At 40.6% G+C, this 20,302-nt stretch overlaps 2 protein-coding genes and 1 long non-coding RNA gene across 3 annotated transcripts in view; 2 read left to right on the forward strand and 1 right to left on the reverse strand.

Annotated features, from left to right (window-relative positions):
• The window catches only part of fbn2b (fibrillin 2b), a 109,264-nt gene extending 97,672 nt beyond the window's left edge, over window positions 1-11,592 (forward strand). The window contains 9 exon segments of the mRNA XM_034147073.1: window positions 432-638; window positions 2,447-2,572; window positions 2,669-2,791; window positions 3,961-4,077; window positions 4,169-4,297; window positions 5,260-5,379; window positions 6,001-6,235; window positions 7,439-7,607; window positions 8,338-11,592. Coding sequence (XP_034002964.1) covers window positions 432-638; window positions 2,447-2,572; window positions 2,669-2,791; window positions 3,961-4,077; window positions 4,169-4,297; window positions 5,260-5,379; window positions 6,001-6,235; window positions 7,439-7,607; window positions 8,338-8,715 — 1,604 coding nt within the window. The 3' untranslated portion in view covers window positions 8,716-11,592.
• LOC117496148 (NLR family CARD domain-containing protein 3-like) overlaps window positions 1-20,302 on the reverse strand; it is a gene marked incomplete at its 3' end in the record, with an annotated part of 682,747 nt that overhangs the window by 205,890 nt on the left and 456,555 nt on the right. The gene's annotated exons all lie outside the window — the stretch shown is intronic.
• LOC117495660 lies at window positions 14,915-16,348 on the forward strand. The gene is made up of 3 exons (XR_004557204.1): window positions 14,915-14,952; window positions 15,324-15,425; window positions 16,290-16,348. It is a non-coding gene; the product is annotated as an uncharacterized LOC117495660 (long non-coding RNA).

A 20,302-nucleotide genomic window follows, 5' to 3' on the forward strand; every position in this document is an offset into this window, starting at 1 on the left:
TTCCAGTTTGTGTGTACAGAGTAGACAGAGAGATATGTATACAAATATGTATATATATACACAGTCAAAGACACATTTTTACATGTGCACACATTAAGACCTAAACAGAAACACAACAACCAATATATACAAAATAACAGTCACTTCAATATTTTGAGAATGTACATTAGTGCAGATTGTCGAATGTGCAAAAATAAATATTAGTGCAAGATTGTCCATCGAATGTGAATTATTGCAATATTGTCCATAGCAGTGTAAAAAGTGTCTGGTGCTGGATTTGAGTGTCTGAGTGTGTGGGGGAGTTATAGTCCAGTGGGGGCAGGGGGGAGAGGGGGGATGGAGGGGTAAGTGGTATTTATTACATAAAGAATTCACTTTTGTATTATTAACATACTGTCTTCCCTTCCATGTCCTGTCTTCCTGGCCTGCAGACAACAGAAAGGGCTTCTGCTTCACGGAGGTTCTGCAGATCATGTGCCAGCAGTCGGCCACCAACAGGAACAGTGTGACTAAGTCTGAGTGCTGCTGCAACACAGGGAGGGGCTGGGGGTCTCAGTGCGAGCTGTGCCCGCTGCCCGGCACCATGCAGTACAAGAGGATGTGCCCGCTCGGACCCGGATACACCACCGACGGCAGAGGTGAGGGGCACCGTGGTACACACTGATCTGAACAAAACAAAATCTTCATATTGTTTCTGCTTCTTTATTTACCCATTTCAAGATTCAACATTCAAAGGTTTTATTGTCATATGCACAAAGCTACAGTGTAGAAATGGTAATGAAATTCTTCTGACCTGAGCTCCTCCAACAATGCAACATATATATTAAAATACAAAAATACAAAATAAAAAGTAGTGCAAAAAGTCTATACATGTCAATAGAATATGGGATTAAATAATGTAAATAAAGACAAAATTAAATACGGTTTATTGCGGTTTATATATCCATCACAACAATCGTTTTTTTTGTATTGTTACTTATGTACATTTAAACCAGGGGTCGGCAACCACTGGTTACGGTGGCACACTAGCAATAAGTGGAATAAGGGTGCAAAATATTTAAATTGTATTTTCGGATCCTGAACGAGACCGCCGCCAGAGCGCGTCTCCCCGTTACCTGCAGAAGGAAGCCATGCACGCAACGCAGCCCCGCTCTCTTTAACTCCAGTCGACTTACTGCTGCTTTCCTCCGTGGTGAAACGATCAGGGGTGTAGCGCTGCGGGAGCGCGCCGGCACTTCACAAATTGCAGTAAGCTACCCATAAGGAGCTGTCCAAATGCCGCAGTTTTTGCGTGGCTGTGTCTTTAGTTGAGAGCCCAGTGGCGATCTGCTCATCTCTCATCGGAAATAACATGCTACACAGGGGCGGACTGGCCATCTGTGTGTTCTGGAGAATCACAGAACGGACGGTCGTCATTATTATTACGCCGTTTAAACCAATTATTTTAATTTGTTTAAACCGCATCATGTAAGTTGCGCTGACAGGTGTGAAAGAGTTCCACGCACTGCTTCCCCGCAGCGAGGCTCCCCCCGCCCTCCTGTTGGCAGTTCACGAGTGTCGAGCTCTTCAGTCCCCCCTTTGACAGTTCACGATCGCCGGCACACTGATCACAAAACATTTTTTGAATGGCACTTCATATCAAAAAGGTTGCCGACCCCCTGATTTAAACTATCAAAAGCTGCTTTTTCTGTTTTTAATTTTTCTAGTCAAGTACAGTTGCGCAAACAAACTAGAAAATTGGCATCACGTGCACTCAAATAGAAAGGAAAAATAGAAGGAAAAAATAGCTTTTTGGCAAACGGAAATAAATCAGAGCCTTAACATATGGGTTCATTTGGTTTTTGTGCCACAGATAAAATAATATGCAGCAGGTAAGCCTTTCTCTTTTCCATTCAGTAGCTCCATCATTGCTCCTATAATGTTAAACAGTGGGTCTAGTGGTAAATCAAAAAGTAATTGTGCATGACCGCAATATTACGATAACTAAATACAAAGCATTAAAATACATGTACCTGTGAAAGGGAACATAAATTAGGGCACATTAAGTTTAATGCAGCTACATGAAAAATGGTTGATACTATGTTAAAGAAACAAGATTGTTGCTCTAAGTGTCAGTGAGTACCTTTCTTTTTATTTATTTATAATCTTTTTATTGTCATTTTTGTAAACATTCAGACATAACATGCATACATACAACATACACCTGCATACGTACTCAAATAGTTACTGCGCATATAACATACATCTCTCCATGGGTGACAATAATCTCACTTTAATCATGTAGCAAGATATCTATGTATATCTCAGCTTACATACCAATTACTTAAATAAAAGCACAGAGAGAAAATTAATAAGAATAATACATTATAATCATAATGGCCTGAGGTGTGGCCTTATTACAATGAGTACCTTTCTTATCCCTGTCTCTAACGTCTCTGTACCTCAGACATCAACGAGTGCACGGTGATGCCAGATCTGTGTCGTAACGGTCAGTGCATCAACGCCATCGGATCCTTCCACTGTCACTGCAACGTGGGATACAAGACCGACTACACATCCACCTCCTGCATCGGTACGAGCCACATCTTACTATCAGTCACTCTGGTTTCAAATGCATCTGGTTTGGCTTGACACATACTGAATATTTCCCCCTGTTCGTATTTTCCAGATATGGACGAATGTGCTCTGTCTCCCAAGCCCTGTAACTTCCTGTGTAAGAACACAGAGGGCAGCTACCTGTGCTCCTGCCCCCGAGGATACAGCATGCAGCCGGACGGGAAGACCTGCAAAGGTAGGAGGACTCTGGATGTGTGTGTGTTGACTGTTTAGAGCAGGGGTGTCCAAACTTTTTTCACAGAGGGCCACATACAGACCAATATACGAAGGGCTGGGCCACTCACTAGAGGTGAGGTATATTGCCTCATAAGCTCAGTTATAAGTTGGAAAAGTCAATCAAATGTAGGTAAATTATTCTTGATACTTGAAAATGCTTTAAGAAAAAAACAGCCTACATCACAGCTCTCCATAAGGTTTCATTTATTTTGTTGGTAGCTCATTCCTTAAAACAGAAGCTTCAGATTGATTATAATAAGAGGAAATATGAAGGGTGTATTTCAAGCTTGTTATGTAAATAAGTTATTGGGCTTTTTCGTATCAACTAAGATTTGTTAGAAAATGTTTCCAACTTTAATTGAGTGAATTTATTTGAAAAGTGGGCTTATTAATACATGAATACTACTGTGTAATATAGTTGTACATATATATTTAAGAAGTACAATATAAGACAAGCGCAAGTTTCATTTGTGGGCCGTATTCCATTATACTTTTCGAATTTGCTGAGTGCCGATTCAAAATGGTCCGCGGGCCGCATTTGGCCCCCGGGCCGTAGTTTGGACACCCCTGATTTAGAGGCTTCACACACTCCAGGATGTGCTGACCAGGCACAGAGGAAGCTTCAGTGAAAGATGCATTCAACATCAGGCTTTTTAACAGACTTACTTTGCCATCAAAGTAAGTCTTTTCAAGATTCAAGGCTTTTATTGTCATGTGTACATAGCTACAGTGTAGATATATCAATGAAAGTATTAGGTCACAGGCTCCTCCAACAGTGCAACACAATAAAACAGATAAAATAGTGCAAGTAAATACAAATCAATTAGAATAGAAATAGTACAAGGAGAGTCTATATACTAATTGGAATATGATATAATAGATTGCAAACAGATGAATGTTATGGATGTTCTTTCAAAAGTGCAGGTGTTTAACAGTATATTCATTAATGAATACAACACCATATGTATTCTAATATACACAATCTTTCATACTTAGTACTCAGTATTGTTGCCCTTAACACTACAGACGTAATATTGCTCTCATAATTTCTATAAACAAGCTTTATCGCTTTTTAGCCTAGTTTTTTGGTTTTGACAGATATTAAGTGTTTTCTTGTATCCCTCTCAGATATTGATGAATGTTCGTCAAAGCAACATAACTGCCAGTTCCTGTGTGTGAACACCATCGGAGGCTTCACCTGCAAGTGCCCCCCCGGCTTCACCCAGCACCAGACGGCCTGCATCGGTGAGTGCATCAGTGATGGCCTGCACTGAAATAATGTCTAAAGAGGGACAAATGTAGCATATTTAATGTGTTTTTCTCCTCCTGTTTGCAGACAACAATGAGTGCTCTGCTCAGAACACGGCGTGTGGAACCAGAGCTGCCTGCGTCAACACGCCCGGCAGCTTCAACTGTGAATGCTCTAAAGGTTTCTCCCTGGACGGCACCGGCGTGGAGTGTGAGGGTGAGTACACGCTGAAGGAAGATCTGTCACACAAGGTCCGTTTTTGTTCTTCTACATGTATCTTTTTTGGGTTGTCAAGAAACAACTTATAACTGTCTGAAAGTAGACGTTTGGTAACGCGAGACCACGGTATACGAGCTTGGCCTAAATAGATCCCATTGACAAAAAACTAAACAAACTAAAATATATATGAAATGAATTAAATAACTGAAATATAAGAGAATGTTGATCGGGCAATCACACAGACAATCATTACATTACATGACATGTCACTTGTTAGACGCTTTTATCCAAAGCGACTTACATACTCAATACTGTGGGCAATCCCCACAGGAGCAATTTGGGGTGAAGTGTCTCAGGGACACAACGACATGCTGACTGCAGTGGGGTTTGAACCTGTGACCCCCCCTGACCCGAACACCAACGCACAACCCACTGCACCACATGCCTCCCTACAATCAATGAAGACACCTTTTATCACAACATTAAATTCAACCAGTCTCGTCTGCACATAGAAATACATTTTGTTTACTGTGGAAAATAGTTTACCAAAAAAAGTCCTGTCAATTTTCCTAAGAAGGAATACAATTAATAAAAGAGAGAATAGGATAAGTTTTATCAAACGTATTGGAGCAACCCCTTATATTGTAATTCATGCTCTCTTAAGTATATGAAGGACATTAAGTATTTTAAATAGAAGCAAATGATGCCCGCAGGTTAAAAGAGAGGCAATATTTTTGATCTCATTTGCAGTGAAACAGGTCAATCCTTCAGGGACACTGAAGATACAGATCAAGGGGCTAGTGAGCATACTTTATCCTAGAGAAAGTACAAGTAGTAGCAATGTCATTTTTAATTCCAAAGTCATGGGAACGTTGACAAGTTTCTGGTGTTTTTGATTTGGCAGAAATGAGTGTTTGCACTGACATTAGAGATTAAAAGTGTATTTTCATTTTGCTCAGATGTGGACGAGTGTGGCAGTAACCACCGCTGCCAGCACGGCTGTCAGAACATGATGGGAGGTTTCCGCTGCGGCTGTCCTCAGGGCTATGTGCAGCACTACCAGTGGAACCAGTGCGTGGGTGAGTCACACTGATGCATTCTGGGAGTTTGTCCTGTTAATAAAGGACCTGGGGCTCAAGGCTTATTTTAAGACTGCAGCAATATGTTAAGTTATAAATTGTTCCATAATGTATGTAAAAATATGATGTCTCCTTAAGTTATTAGTGTAAAGTGATTAAGGAAAATTCTTATCTTTGAGGAATAATGTAATAACCATTTCTCAAAATAAATATATATCTTGATTGATCTGGTTTTATCTAACACTTAATTAGTTTAGTTAGTTTGTTACAAGGCATTAAGGGTGGAGGAAAACCGATTTATTAAAAAAAATCGACATTTGAATCAATTCACAACTTGATTCTTGATACAAAATATTCGCGATATATATTTGATCGACAGTTATCCCACAGAAAAAAATTATTTATCGGAAACATGTTGTGATACCAGTATTTGTATGATTAATTTTTTTAAGTGACAAGTAATGACAAATATTAAAAAGGCCTCTTGCATAAGCCTATCAATTTGATTTATGCTGTATGCAGGATTAAATACTTGAACTCACTTATCTTGAATGGAAGAATAACACCATATTTGTCTCGTACACATTCTCATCTTCTGTCTCTGCACTTTTCCCCCTTCAGATGAGAACGAGTGTCAGGGAGCATCAGTGTGTGGCTCCGCCTCCTGCTACAACACATTGGGCAGCTTTAAGTGTGTGTGTCCCTCCGGCTTTGACTTCGAGCAGGGCGGCAGCGGCTGCCAGGACGTGAACGAGTGCAGCGGCAGCAGCTCCAACCCCTGCATCTACGGCTGCTCCAACACCGACGGAGGGTATCAGTGCGGCTGCCCCGGGGGCTTCTACAGGGCCGGACAGGGGTGAGGGGACACATATGATACGTAATAATAAGATAGGAGACGATGTGGTACGATACGATATACCATGGTATGATAAGATACGATCTGAGATTATACGATACAAAACGATAACATACTATAGCATACGTTACGATACTTTACAATACGATAGGATATGAGATGATGCAATTCAAAACGATACCATACGATACCACATGATACCATATGATACCATACCATACCATGCCATACCATGCCATACCATGCCATACCATGCCATACCATGCCATACCATGCCATACGATACAAGGCGATGCGATACAATATGATACAATACGATACCAAATTATGCAATTCAATACAATAGTATACTGTATGGGACGATACAATAAGAGATGATACAAAACGATACGATACTATGAGATGCGATACAATACAGTACGATGCTATACGTTATGGTACAATGCAGTGCTGAGTTATTGCAGTAATTCATTTTCAATAAGTTTAAGATACGATATGAGACTATACGACACAAAGCGATACCATACCATATGAAACTATAGGATACGAGCGTTACAAACAGTACCATAAGTTACCAAACCAAAACAATATGAGGCGATGCTATACAAAGTGATACAATACAATAGGAAACAATGCGATACAATACCATATGAGATGATACAAAGTGATACAATACAATAGGAAACAATGCGATACAATACCATATGAGATGATACAAAGTGATACGATACAATACAATACTATACAATACAATACGAGGCGGTATGAAACTATACAAAACTATGCGATACTATGCGATACTATGCGATACTATGCAATACTACAGTAGGTGATACTATGCGATACTATGCGATATGATATGATAGTATGCAATATGATACAATATGATACAACAAAACGATACGATACAATAGGAAACAATGCCATACAATACGAGGCAATGCTATACAAATTGATACAATACAATACAAGGCGGTATTATACAAAACTTTACGATACTACAGTATGCGATGCGATACGATGCGATATGATACGATAGTATGCAATATGATACGATATGATATTACAATGAGATGTGATACAATAAGATACAAGGCAATACAGTACGTTGCAATAGGTTATGGTATGCTGAGAGTAGTGATGAATTAATTTAAAATGTATTTCCTTCCCTGTTACTAAACATCATCTCATTGTTTCTTCCAGTCACTGTATGAGCGGCTCAGGTTTCCCGGGACATGTCACGGAGGGCGATGACGAGGACAGTCTGTCTCCCGAGGCGTGCTACGAGTGTAAGATCAACGGAGCAGGAGCAGGAGGAGGAGCCAAGAACGGACGCCACAGACGCCACACTGACGGAAACGAACTCAACGAGGTACAAACTGCCTATGATTTTATTAAGAATTTAAATACACCATATTTTACACACAAACCCGCACAATATCCTGTAAAATGTAACACTGTATTATTGCAACATTTACATAAGTTGAAAATCTTCTTCCAGCTTTTGGTCCTTATTTATTTTAACTTTTTTCGATTGACTTTTGTCCATACATGTAGTCTGTTTAAAATAAATGGTTTTACATACAACAAACAGACAAACAAAGAAACGTGCCGTATCATATTAATTAAATCCGTTAGCATTTTTTTTTTCTTATGTGAAAAGAATAGTAAATTAAAAATAATGTATAATTAAAATAAAATAATAAGAAGAAATTCAATGAAAAATCACAAATACAATTTAAAGAAAAAATGAAAACACCATTCTTTAATATAAAAAATAATCATATTAAGGGAGATTTTAAAAAGAGAAGAGTAACTTGGTTGGTTACGTATTAGTAAGTAAAATGTTGTATATTATACATGGATTGCCAACTCATTTGTACATGTCTTATTCACTCATTGTTAATATCTTTATTTGTGGGTGTCAAGGAAAAACTCAATAAAGAATAAAGTATAATTAGAGAAATATAAAGGTACTTTTGTTTTGTAAGACACTGTGAATTGCCTTGTTGTTAAAAGTAACTCATAAATAAACATATATAAACGTAAAAAAAATATACAATGATATTAATAATTAATGTTCCTCTGTCCTCATCCTCCAGGAGCCAGAAGTGAGCATGGCCAGCATCGACACGCAGGGCCCGATCCCCATGAACCTCACTCTGTCCTCGCTGCTCAACAAGGAGCCTCTGCTGGAGCTCCTGCCGGCCCTGGAGCCTCTGGAGCACCACGTCCGCTACGTCATCACTCACGGGAACACCAACGAACACTTCCGCCTGCTGGAGCGACGCGACGGCAAGAGCGTGCTCCGGCTCGCCAAGAGGGCGCCCCCCGCGGGATCCTACCGGCTGGAGATCGCCAGCCTGAGGCTCTTCGGGCCCCGCAGACTCCACCAGCTGGAGGAGCAGCACGACACTGACTACCTACGAGGGGAGATAGGAGACGCCCTGCGCATCAAGCTCCTCATCCACCTGCACTGAGCCCAGAGTGCGCTCACCATCCTGTCCTGGACTGATTCCTAAAAGCCTCTAACCTTCCCTTCCACCCCTTTTTCTCCGATAACTCCTCCCCCCTGCAGGAGCACCCCCACCTGCATCAAGGGCTACGAAAGACTGAGTCAATCAGCCCAACTCTACCACCACTTTGTTACTGTTTTTGTTATTATATGTTCATGTTTTTTGACTACACTTCCTCATGCGCCCCTCCACTTGTAGTTGACCCAGCACTCCACTGAGAACCGGTGGAGGAGAAAGCAGAGAGGTGATCAGTGTTTGGACCGTAGCACCCTGATAAAGACAAAATAATGGTTAAAAAATCCATGAAGCACTTTTGTACACAAGCAGTACAAGAAAATAAGTGCAGAGAGCAGCCAAAAACGGTCTAAATGCCAAAATTATAAGTATAAGGGGTCGGGTGGTCCAAGGACTTTCTCACCTCTCTGTGATCTTGGTAAAAATAATTCACAACACTGGGGAACAATGTTCGTCACGTCCGCCCCTTTCAGTATTGTAGTGTGTCATTTAATGTATTTGTGCTGTTTGAAAAATGTTAACACGAAGGACTGCAACATTTACACAGCATTTCAGGTTCTTCAGTCCATAGCAGGTCTGTTTTATAGCCGTATGAAAACCCACTTTCAGCGAGCTACTCTGACGTAGCCGACTTTTGTCAAGCAGGGATTAGCGTGTTTGCGTGTGTGTGCGGTCATGTTTGGTTACCTCAGTGCTTCTCAGCCAGTGCGGACACCGTGCTGCGATGCAGAATTTGAAACAAAAGAGGGTGCTAGTGTCGCTCAGGATCCATCGTGAGCAGGGAATAAACACCAGTTAGTAGCTCATAGAGAAAAAGATAGATCAGGTCATGTTTGTGTTTATCTCGTAGGGATTAAGACTTCAGGAGCACTGATTTTGGACCTGAGAGACAGCTTTTTCTTTAAGGTCAGAGTCTTTTCCCCTTGTTGAAAGCTTCTCCCGGTTCTGCATTTAAAAAAAACTCCTAAACATAAAAGCTACAGGAGAATAGAGTGGTGCAGGAATGAGCCCTTCAAACCAGGAAATGAGTCAGCATTTTACAACGTTTGCTTCCCTCGTGATTTTGGTCAGATGCCTGAAATAAGATATGTGGTTAACAAAATCTAAAGAGATTTTCACATTTTGTTGTACAACATAAAATAGGTCAGTAAATACCCAATTGGTGAATATCTGAAGTGTATATGTAGCTTAAGAACGGCGTTTGCTAACAAGTGGCTAAATGGGAACCAAACGTCAACACGCCGAACATTAGCCGCCGTTAGCTTAGCGGTGGTGACGTTCTGTAGCTTGTTTTAGCCTAACATTAGCTTTTTACTTCTGGCTTTTGACCCTTGAAATTAAATACAATAGGTGTTTATATATGGAGGGTGTCATCACGCCAAACATTAGCCGCAGTTAGCTTAGCGGTGGTTACGGGAAGTGATGTTACCCTGCTGTAGCTTGTTTTAGCCTAACATTAGCTTAGTACCTTTGAAATTAATAAAACACGTGTTATGGAGAGTACGAAACGTGTAGTGTCCACCGTTCTTATTTGCTGGGATATTCCAAAATCCAATGGAAGAATCCCATTGCTTTTTGTTAAGGGAGCCCTTGTAATGCTAATTTCCGTGTTAGCCGACAAGATAAGTCAACTGCACCACTCTATAGAGCAGAACTCGATTAGAAGTGGACTTCTTTTACTTTACCGTGAGCTTTCTTAACCTCGTTTACAACACAGCTGACTGCAGCCTCAAAGACCCATGACATGATAACCTAAGCTGTAACTAAAGGTAGTGTTTTACAGCGTAAGGGCACGCACACAGGTAAACACCAAACCTCATAAAGAAACCAAATATCAAGCAGGTCATCTTTCATTTCTCATGATTTGTTTTTCTCTCGAGGAGGAAAAAGGTGCTAGATAATACCATCTCGTACTCTGTACAAAGTGCAGTCTTGAATCTGGATTGCAAAAATGACTTATTCTTTTTTTAGGATTTATTGTTGTGTATGTCTGTCTTTTGTATTGTCTCAATGCTGAAAAAACAATATTATCAAACTTGCTTCTTGAAAATTAAATTGTATATTTTTAAGTAAAATGTAGATGTTTTTGTTTTCCAATGTCAAGGCTGCCAAACCAAATACTCACAGTAAGATGAAGGCCTTTTAAGTGTGTTGACTTTTTTTGTTGAGACAAAAACTGTCTGTATTGTTTGAAACCACTGTCAATCAGCCACCACCAAGGTTACATGTAAAACGGACTTAATAATAATAAACATTCCCATTTATTATCTCATACAAGCTTACACTGTCTGTACAATGCCATAATATCTCCATTTAGGATCTATGGTGCTAAATCTTTACAGTCAATGTTGCTGCACTGCCCCACAGCCTTTAATGTGTGTAATACATAACCATGTTTCTAACCTGGGAACCCTTTTCTATACTTTGTATCGTTAATGTCAGTTTGTAATTTTTCCTTTATTTGCCACTATGTTTTAAAAAAGGCGTTGTGTTGCGTGTGCTTCTCAGCTTCAGTGTGACTTGAAACAATACTGTCATCTCCATCTGTTTGCATTTAAAAATCTGTGTTTTATAGAAAATTAAGAAGACTGTTTCTGCTCGAATGTTCACCAAAAAGCTGAAATGACAATCATGCAGTCACATCACGCCTACCAACTGACAATCAATAAATCAATCATGGAACATTTTTTAATATCCTGAATTTGCAAAAACCAAAGATGTATAACACCAAATGGCAGTCTGTAAAATTAGAGTGATTCACATCATATTGTAAACTTTTGTCCAGTGACATTAACGGCAATAAAGTATTGTGGGTTATATTTTTAAGTGTTGTGTCCAGAGTTATTCTTTTTTTTTTCTTAGATGTTTCCATCCATCCATCGTCAAACCGCTGAACCGGAGTCAGGTTGCGGGGGAAAGCAGTCCCAGCAAAGGTTCCCAAACTTCCTTTTCCCTGGCATCATCCACCAGCTCTGACTGGGGGATTCAAATGCTAGCGTGGAGATATTTGGTGCATTCCAGTTGTACTGGGAAGTGGGAATATCTGAGTTCCTAGTCGTAAATTTCAACTGGAACGCCCCCTGAGGTCGGACTTCCTATTTGGAAACTCTGAGATTCTATGCCATACCCGAGATCATCATTCAAAATGGTTTCAAAGGGCCAGTTTTAGTGGGTTCAGGTAGAACTGTCCTTCTCATTCTCTGACATTTATGGGGTAAGAAGTTACATTAGGAAAGTGGACAACAGTAAAATTCCCCTCTCATCTGTTTGAAATTGCTAACGAGGTCAAGTTTTGGTAAAGGTAGTAATAGAGTGGCCATAGTGATAACGACAATATAGTGCAGGGTTCGTACGGGTGCTGGAAATCCTTGAAAATGCTTGAAATTTCATGTGGTGTTTTCAAGGTTTGAAAAGTGCTTGGATTTTGGATAAAGTGCTTGCATTTTGGTTAAAGTGCTTGAAATTGCACTTGTTTTACTTTTATAATAAATTGCTGTCTGACTGAATAGTTAGCTTTTTTCGATAAAAAAAAAAGAGAAAGAAGTCGGAGCGAGCTTAATTACTTTTCATAAAAAGACAGCTCCACTCCTTTTATACATATTTTGATATTTGAATCCTTCTTTTTTTCAGTTGCAGATTTTCCGTTTTCAGATTCCAAACAATTATTTTTTCAGTTTCAAATCTTGTTTTTTCAGGTTTCACCGTTTTTTTCGCTTTCAAACTTTTGGCCCTGATGTTGCTTGGGGGGGGCTTACCAAAGAGTAGTTTTGCATCCTGAGTGACAGCCCTCCCTCTGTCATGTTGCCTTCATGGATGTAAGGTAGCGCTAGAAATATAACTCAACACTTTCTATACACAATACTCCCGTGATTGTTGGGAAACCAAACTGATACCAGCGTCAAAGTTCCGTTAAGCGAGCTGTTGAGCATCGTAGTTCAGAATCAGATCAGAATCAGAAAACCTTTATAGAGAGGCGAAGTCCCTTTTAAAAGATAATTTTACAAGTCAAAAAAATAAAAATGTGTCGTAAAACTGTGAAGTAACACTTTTTTTGTGTGAAACCGCTCAATGAACTACATCTCCCGTCTCGCACCACACACCAAGACGGCCGTCACGTTGGCACATTTCACTTCTTTCTTTCAGAATGAGGCGAAAAGTATTAAAAGAGGTGAAAATCACTCCAAGTCTGGGCATATTGAGAGCTGTACATACACACAAGGGGAGTTAGTCGGTTCGTAAGAGCCAGCATGCGGGACCGGGATTCTGGGATTTGTAGTCTTTCTAGTTGCGTATTTTTCATAGTCTTATATTTCAACAGTTTTACGACAAACTGTGACTTTTTTGACATGGAAATTATTATTTAAGATTGACAAACATCACATGTGTAATTCGTGGCACATTTCAAACGGGATCGAAAGATAATCTTTCTCTCTCCATTGACTTCAATACAAACCGAAATAAGGTCCCATGAGTCCCACCGGAAGGGGAGGGACTTCGCCTCTCTATTAGTCCCACAGAGGGGACATGTACGTTGTTACAGCAGAAAAGAGCCACTGATAGCTTAATGTTACATATATTACATGCAAAAAAAAGTATTTGAAGTAAAAAAAAAGTTATATGATAAAAAAATATAATAAAATAAAAAGTTATACAATTTACAAAATACACATCCTGTAACAGTTCTGAGGATTTAGCAGCCAGGTATCTATTGCAGTTTTTAACGGCATATATATATATATACAGGGTTGGGTGAAGTGTTTTGCCCAAAATACCAAAAATACCTCATCTGCACTTTTCCCCATAAAAATGAATTTTAATCAATACTTTTAGATGTAAATGGTTTATTGTATCATTACTATGGGTCTCTGAAACAATCAGACTTTTACCACACTGTTATCAGACTTTTAGCACTCTGTTCCCCGCAGAGACGACTTTAAACCATCAGTGTCACTATTGTGGGGATGTAGGAATGCACCTGTGTCTGGTGCGGAGCCTCCCTGCACTTTAAATCAATTGATTTGCCTTTTTTTAATCGTATTTTCTACTGTTAATGCACTGTGCTCATGTTGGGTGATGCGCTCCCTGAAGCCCTCCTGTGGGGAATCTTGGAACTGCACTTAAATCACTTGGTGCTTTTTAAGCCATTTAAAATAGTTTTTCTCCCTTTTAAAATACTTTCTGCACTATAAATGATTTTTAATCAGTATTACCATGAACACACATTTGAGCATCCCTGCACACTTTCCTCCTATTTAAAACCCTTTTCAGTGAGGTGCTGCAGCCTGATTCTCTCCTGTTTCTCTGCCCATATTTAAAACACTTTTCCTCCTATTTAAAACACTTGCTAGAGGAGAAATCTCTATTTCAGCCCTGATTTTGGCACATCTTGTAAATTAGTTAAATTTAGCCTTGTGTTTTTATTTAAGTCGCTGTTCATTGTTTGTTATATAAAGCAGATTGAATTATATCCTATGGACGATGATGTGTGGATGTTGTGTCCTTTTGATAACTTTGTGGAGCTTGTTTTTAGCTGCATGTCTTTTTCTATCTCACTGAACAAAGTGATGTATGTGAACTGGTTCAGCTGATAAGGCTGGTTATGAATCAGAGGGAGGAGCTGCAGACAGGTGAAGGTGTGAAAGTCCAAGTATGATGTCAGACTGCCAGACGCCATTTTACAGCTCGTCAGGAGGAGAACAACAGGTGAGTGTTAACACCAGGATCTGCTTTTTAATAACACATTCATTATTTACTCTGTCAAACTGGATGTCAGAAAATAACTTAGTTAAATCTGCGTCCTAGAGTCCAATGAGACTTCTGCAAGTGTTGTACACTTTTATTATTTCCTGTTTTCTGATTAGTCAGAGTTACATAACATGTGACAGCCCAGCGCAGTCAAAATGTAAGGTGTGTGTGTGTGTGTGTGTGTGTGTGTGTGTGTGTGTGTGTGTGTGTGTGTGTGTGTGTGTGTGTGTGTGTGTGTGTGTGTGTGTGTGTGTGTGTGTGTGTGTGTGTGTGTGTGTGTGTGTGTGTTACTGGTTTATCTCTCAGACTGGAGAAGATGAGTGATGTAAAAGAAGAGGAAGAGGACAAATCTTCAGTCTCCAGCGGTCTGTCTCTGAAGAGTGACCGGTCTATGGAGAGACCTCCACTCTTCAGTAATGAACCTGGACCCTCAGACACAAAGTAAGAGTCTCCACTGTAAACTGACCTGAAGAGGATCCAGTTTGTTGGTATCTGATCATCTAAACTGTTTAATGAAACCCAGTAGAGAACATTAACAAAGTTGAATTGATCTCTTGCTTCTTGTCATCATCAGAGATAGTAAATAATCTACTAGTGAAATCATCCTCACACTCTACATGTTGGACTTTGTGTTAAATTAAGCAAATAAAATGCAAATATGTAAAACGTTTCACACTCGAATTAATTTGAACAACAGAAACCCACAATCACGACTCAACAACTCTAAAGATCTTTCATAAGGTGAACAGTCATAGATCAAAAGCTGCTCTTTAAATGAACTAATGATGTTTAAACATGTGTTGTTTCCACAGACAGAGAGCAGGGTCTACGGTCTCCATGTGGTCTCTGATGAGTGACTGGTCTATAGGGGAACCTCCATACTTCAGTAATGAACCTGGACCCTCAGACACAAAGTAAGAGTCTCTCCTGTAAACTGACCTGAAGAGGATCCAGTTTTGATGTAATCTAATATATCAAACTGTTCTTTAATGATATCATGTGAGCAGTTTGTGAAGGGAAAACGCAGCAGAGTAAGCTAACATTATCTAAGGATATTTCAATATGCAATTATATTATCATTGTATCTGTGTATACAATGGTTTTAAATAGCAACAATATTGATAAATACTGATTTAAAAACGATACATGTATATATTGTCCAAAACATTATTTAACTACTTGGGCATATCTATGATATGTCTTTTTAAGATGTGTATTCATAATAGTGATAACCTGGTGAGCTGGTTGTGTTTAGCATTAGCAGATAAAACAGTGTTTTGTGAAATCACATGTAGAGTCAATACGAAGACCCAGATCCCAGAGATAATGTTAGCCTAGCTTTAATCAAACCCATCTCTTCAGAGAAAAAAAAGGAAAGAAATGTTATGCTCGTTGTGTTGGAGACAGACCTGACAAAGCATTAACTCAGGCTTTTTACACATCAGTATCATTCTGTTTTTATTCAGGCATCCTTTCCATATGTTTATTTATATTAATTCACATCAGATTCTATGCAAGTTGGGTTTATATAGTGTACCAGGTTAATACAGCTGTGTGTGTAGATACAGGGAACATGTGCTCCTCTGGGTGATGAATCCAGACAGGATGCTCTTTGGTTTTATGATCATGTGAATTGTAAGCTATACCTGATCACAAGGGTATATATTATATAGACCTTTTTTTAAATATCAAACTAGAATGTGCCCCCTTGTTGTACCTTTGGTGAGAATCAGCCCCTCTGAAGTAAAGTGCTATAAAGGATGTGTTCCTCTCCACAGAGGGAAGAGGAAGAGTGGTGTTCCTGTGGAGGAGCAGCTGTCCAGCTGTGCTCTGTGTCAGGACGTCCTGAAGGATCCAGTCTCTACCAGCTGTGGACACTGGTTCTGCAGACAGTGCATCACCTCATACTGGGAGCAGCGCCCTCCATCAGGAGACCCCTGCTGTCCCCAGTGTGGAGAAAGATCCAGAACCAGAGCTGGCCTGCAGACAGCCAGTCAGACCAGCTCTGTACGAGGTAAGAGGCCGAACTCATGCAGCGTCTTATTCCTCTTCCTGGTTCATTTTTTTTTTTATTAGGTATTCTGTTGAAGAACATAGACATTAAAATGTTTATAAAACATTTAAACTCAGTCTGTTTTTATTAGTTTTATTGTTATATTCTCAAAAGCATTTTCTGATTCTCTCCTGTTTCCTTCTCTTCCAGCAGAGAGTGGTCTGCAGGAGGTTTTAGATGAACATAGGCTCAGTCTGAGGAGGAGATGTGAACGTGTGACTGAAGGAACTGATGAAAGTGAAACCCTCCTCAACAGCATCTTCACTGAGCTCTACATCACACAAGGCCTCAGTGAAGAGGTTAATACCCAACATGAGGTGAGGCAGCTGGAGACAGCTTCCAAGAAAGAGACCCTCCATGACACTCCAATCAAGTGCCAGGACATCTTTAAAGCCTTACCTGACCAACAGACTCTCATCAGAGCGGTCCTGACCAACGGAGTCGCTGGAGTTGGAAAAACCTTCTCAGTGCAGAAGTTCACTCTGGACTGGGCCGAGGGTTTGGGAAACCAAGATGTCAGTCTGGTGATCCTGCTCTCCTTCAGGGAGCTGAACCTGATCAAAGGTGAGCAGTACAGTCTTCTCAGGCTGCTCCATGTTTTCCATCCGACCTTACAGAAGGTCACAGCAGAGCAGCTGGCTGTCTGCAAAGTGCTGCTCATCTTTGACGGCCTGGATGAAAGCAGACTTTCTCTGGACTTCAGAAACAATGAGGTTGTGTCTGATGTCTCTCAGCAGTCCTCAGTCAACGTGCTGCTGACAAACCTCATCAGGGGGAAGCTGCTTCCCTCGGCTCTTGTCTGGATAACTTCCAGACCTGCAGCGGCCAATCAGATCCCTCCTGAGTGTGTGGACAGGGTAACAGAAGTACGAGGCTTCACTGACGCCCAGAAGGAGGAGTACTTCAGGAGGAGATTGAGTGATGAAGACCTGTCCAGCAGAATCATCTCTCACATCAAGAGCTCCAGGAGCCTCCACATCATGTGTCTGATCCCAGTCTTCTGCTGGATCACTGCTGAAGTTCTGGACCACATGTTGACTACAGACCAGAGAGGAGAGCTGCCAAAGACCCTCACTGACATGTACTCACACTTCCTGCTGGTCCAGACCAAGAGGAAGAAGCAGAAGTATGAAGAGGGACATGAGACGAGTCCACAGCAGCTGACGGAGGCTGACAGGGAGCTTCTTCTGAAGCTGGGGAGGCTGGCGTTTGAACATCTGGAGAAAGGAGACATCATGTTCTACCAAGAAGACCTGCAGCGCTGTGGTCTTGGTGTCACCGAGGCCTTGGTGCACTCAGGAGTTTGTACAGAGATCTTCAAAAGAGAGAGAGTGATCTTCCAGAAAACAGTCTACTGCTTTGTTCATCTGAGCATTCAGGAGTTTCTGGCTGCAGTCTACATGTTGCACTGTTACACCAACAGGAACACAGAGGTACTGAAGGACTTCCTGAAGAAAGACCGGGACTATATGAACAGATATAACAGTGATCAGGATTACCCAGCCCTGCCTGTCTTCCTAAAGGGAGCCATGGAGAAATCCCTCAGAAGTGAAAATGGCCACCTGGACCTGTTTGTCCGCTTTCTCCACGGCCTCTCTCTGGAGTCCAACCAGAGACTGTTAGGAGGCCTGCTGGGTCGCACAGACAACCGTCCAGAAATCATCAAGAGACTCTTAGGAGGCCTGCTGGGTCGCACAGACAACCGTCCAGAAATCATCAAGAGACTCTTAGGAGGCCTGCTGGGTCGCACAGACATCCAGAGAGCCATCAGCAACCTGAAGGAGATGAACAGTAATAAAATCTCTCCTGACAGGATGATCAACATCTTCCACTGTCTGACAGAGATGAAGGACCACTCAGTACATCAGGAGATCACAGAGTTCCTGAAGTCAGAGAACAGATCAGAGAAGTATCTCTCTGTGATCCACTGCTCTGCTCTGGCCTACATGCTGCAGATGTCAGAAGAGGTTCTGGATGAGTTGGACCTGAACAAGTACAAAACATCAGAGGAGGGGAAACAGAGACTGATTCCAGCTGTGAGGAACTGCAGGAAGGCCAAGTAAGTCCAGATGTGATTAACTTTATAAACTAATGTGGATCAGGAGTTTAATTATTCAAATAAACACTATAACATTTCTGCTGTTTAAATACTGAGAGCAAAATAAACCAACACTGTTCTTCTATTTATTTATAATAATAGTTAAACTGAAGCGTTCCTCTCTTCATATTGAGTGATGGAGGCGACATGTCAAACACATGAAGGACTCTAGAGGTTTCTCAGCATGTGATCACACCACACAGCAGGACTTACAGTTATCAGTTATTATTACTTTCTAGTAGTTCCTTTATCATTAAACACACACACGTTGTTATCACAATGTATTAGAGTTTAAAATAAGATCTATATCATATCCCACCAATACCAGAGTTATGTCTTAATACTCATATAGTGAGAACATCTGATGATATTCAGGTTAAAATATTGAAACTTTATTGGTTTGTTAACTGTGTTTGTGTGCACAATACATTTCCAGATTCTCAGAGAAACCAAAACATCCATCATTCACATCTCAATATTAATTAACATTTAAATATGTACATCTCTAATATTGTCAAGTGATTTATTTAATTTCTGTTTCTATGGTAACAGTCAGTGACAGCAGGAGCACAGACCTGTGATCAGATCACACTGACAACACATTACACTCTATTATCATATATTATTAAATATAAAATGGACTAACAGCGAATCTCCATCAGAACATTTGTCAAATATGTTTTTCATCAAATGCTTGAGGTCATTATGTTTCCTCTTTTTTTAACACATGTTGTAATTTATGTGTTATTATAGACTTGCTGGCTGTAGACTCTCAGAGACTCACTGTGAAGTCGTGGCCTCAGCTCTGAAGTCTGACCCCTCTCATCTGAGAGATCTGGACCTGAGTGAGAACACTCTGAAGGGTTCAGGAGTGGAGCTGCTGAGTTCTGGACTAAAGAGCCCAAACTGCAGACTGGAGACTCTCAGGTCAGTTTACTGACTGAACTTCATCTGTTTGTGTTTATCATTTTCTGAATTTGAAAAAAATACATTAACGTTTTTTTTCCACTTTTGCTAATGACTGAATATTGATCAGAGTAACAAAGAGAAGGTGAATGTGTGAGGGAGAGAGTTTGAGCTTCCTCAGACTCACTCTGTGCTCCATGAGTCAGTGGAGATGCTGTCCGTACTGATGAACTGTGAGGGAGATGAAGGAGTTGTTAAACATCTGATCAAAGTTAAAGTCCCAGATTATCAATGGATTGTTTCTACATCATCTCTGAGATTAAAGGTCTCCTATCATGCAAAAGTCACTTTCTGATGTCTTTTCTACATCACCATGTGTCCCCGGTGTGTCCCTATGTGTCCCCGGTGTGTCCCTATGTGTCCCCGGTGTGTCCCTATGTGTCCCCGGTGTGTCCCTATGTGTCCCCGGTGTGTCAGGAGACTCACAAAGTGTCAGGAAACAAAACCCTCTCTCTTTTCCTCCGTACCCACATCTCTAAAAACGAGGGAACAACGGAGCTGATCCAGATTTGCTGCGTCATGACGGCATTACTAAATTGTGGGCGGGCTTTACACCAACGGGCCAATCAGAAACGTTGCTGTCAGAAACAATGAGACGTGTTCTGGAAGTAATATGGTCTGTGTTTACATTAGCATGCTAACACTCAGAGCTAACCTGTACTGGAGAGCATGTG

Source organism: Trematomus bernacchii, unplaced genomic scaffold, assembly GCF_902827165.1.
Source record: "Trematomus bernacchii unplaced genomic scaffold, fTreBer1.1, whole genome shotgun sequence".
In the NCBI taxonomy this organism is placed as follows: domain Eukaryota; kingdom Metazoa; phylum Chordata; class Actinopteri; order Perciformes; family Nototheniidae; genus Trematomus; species Trematomus bernacchii.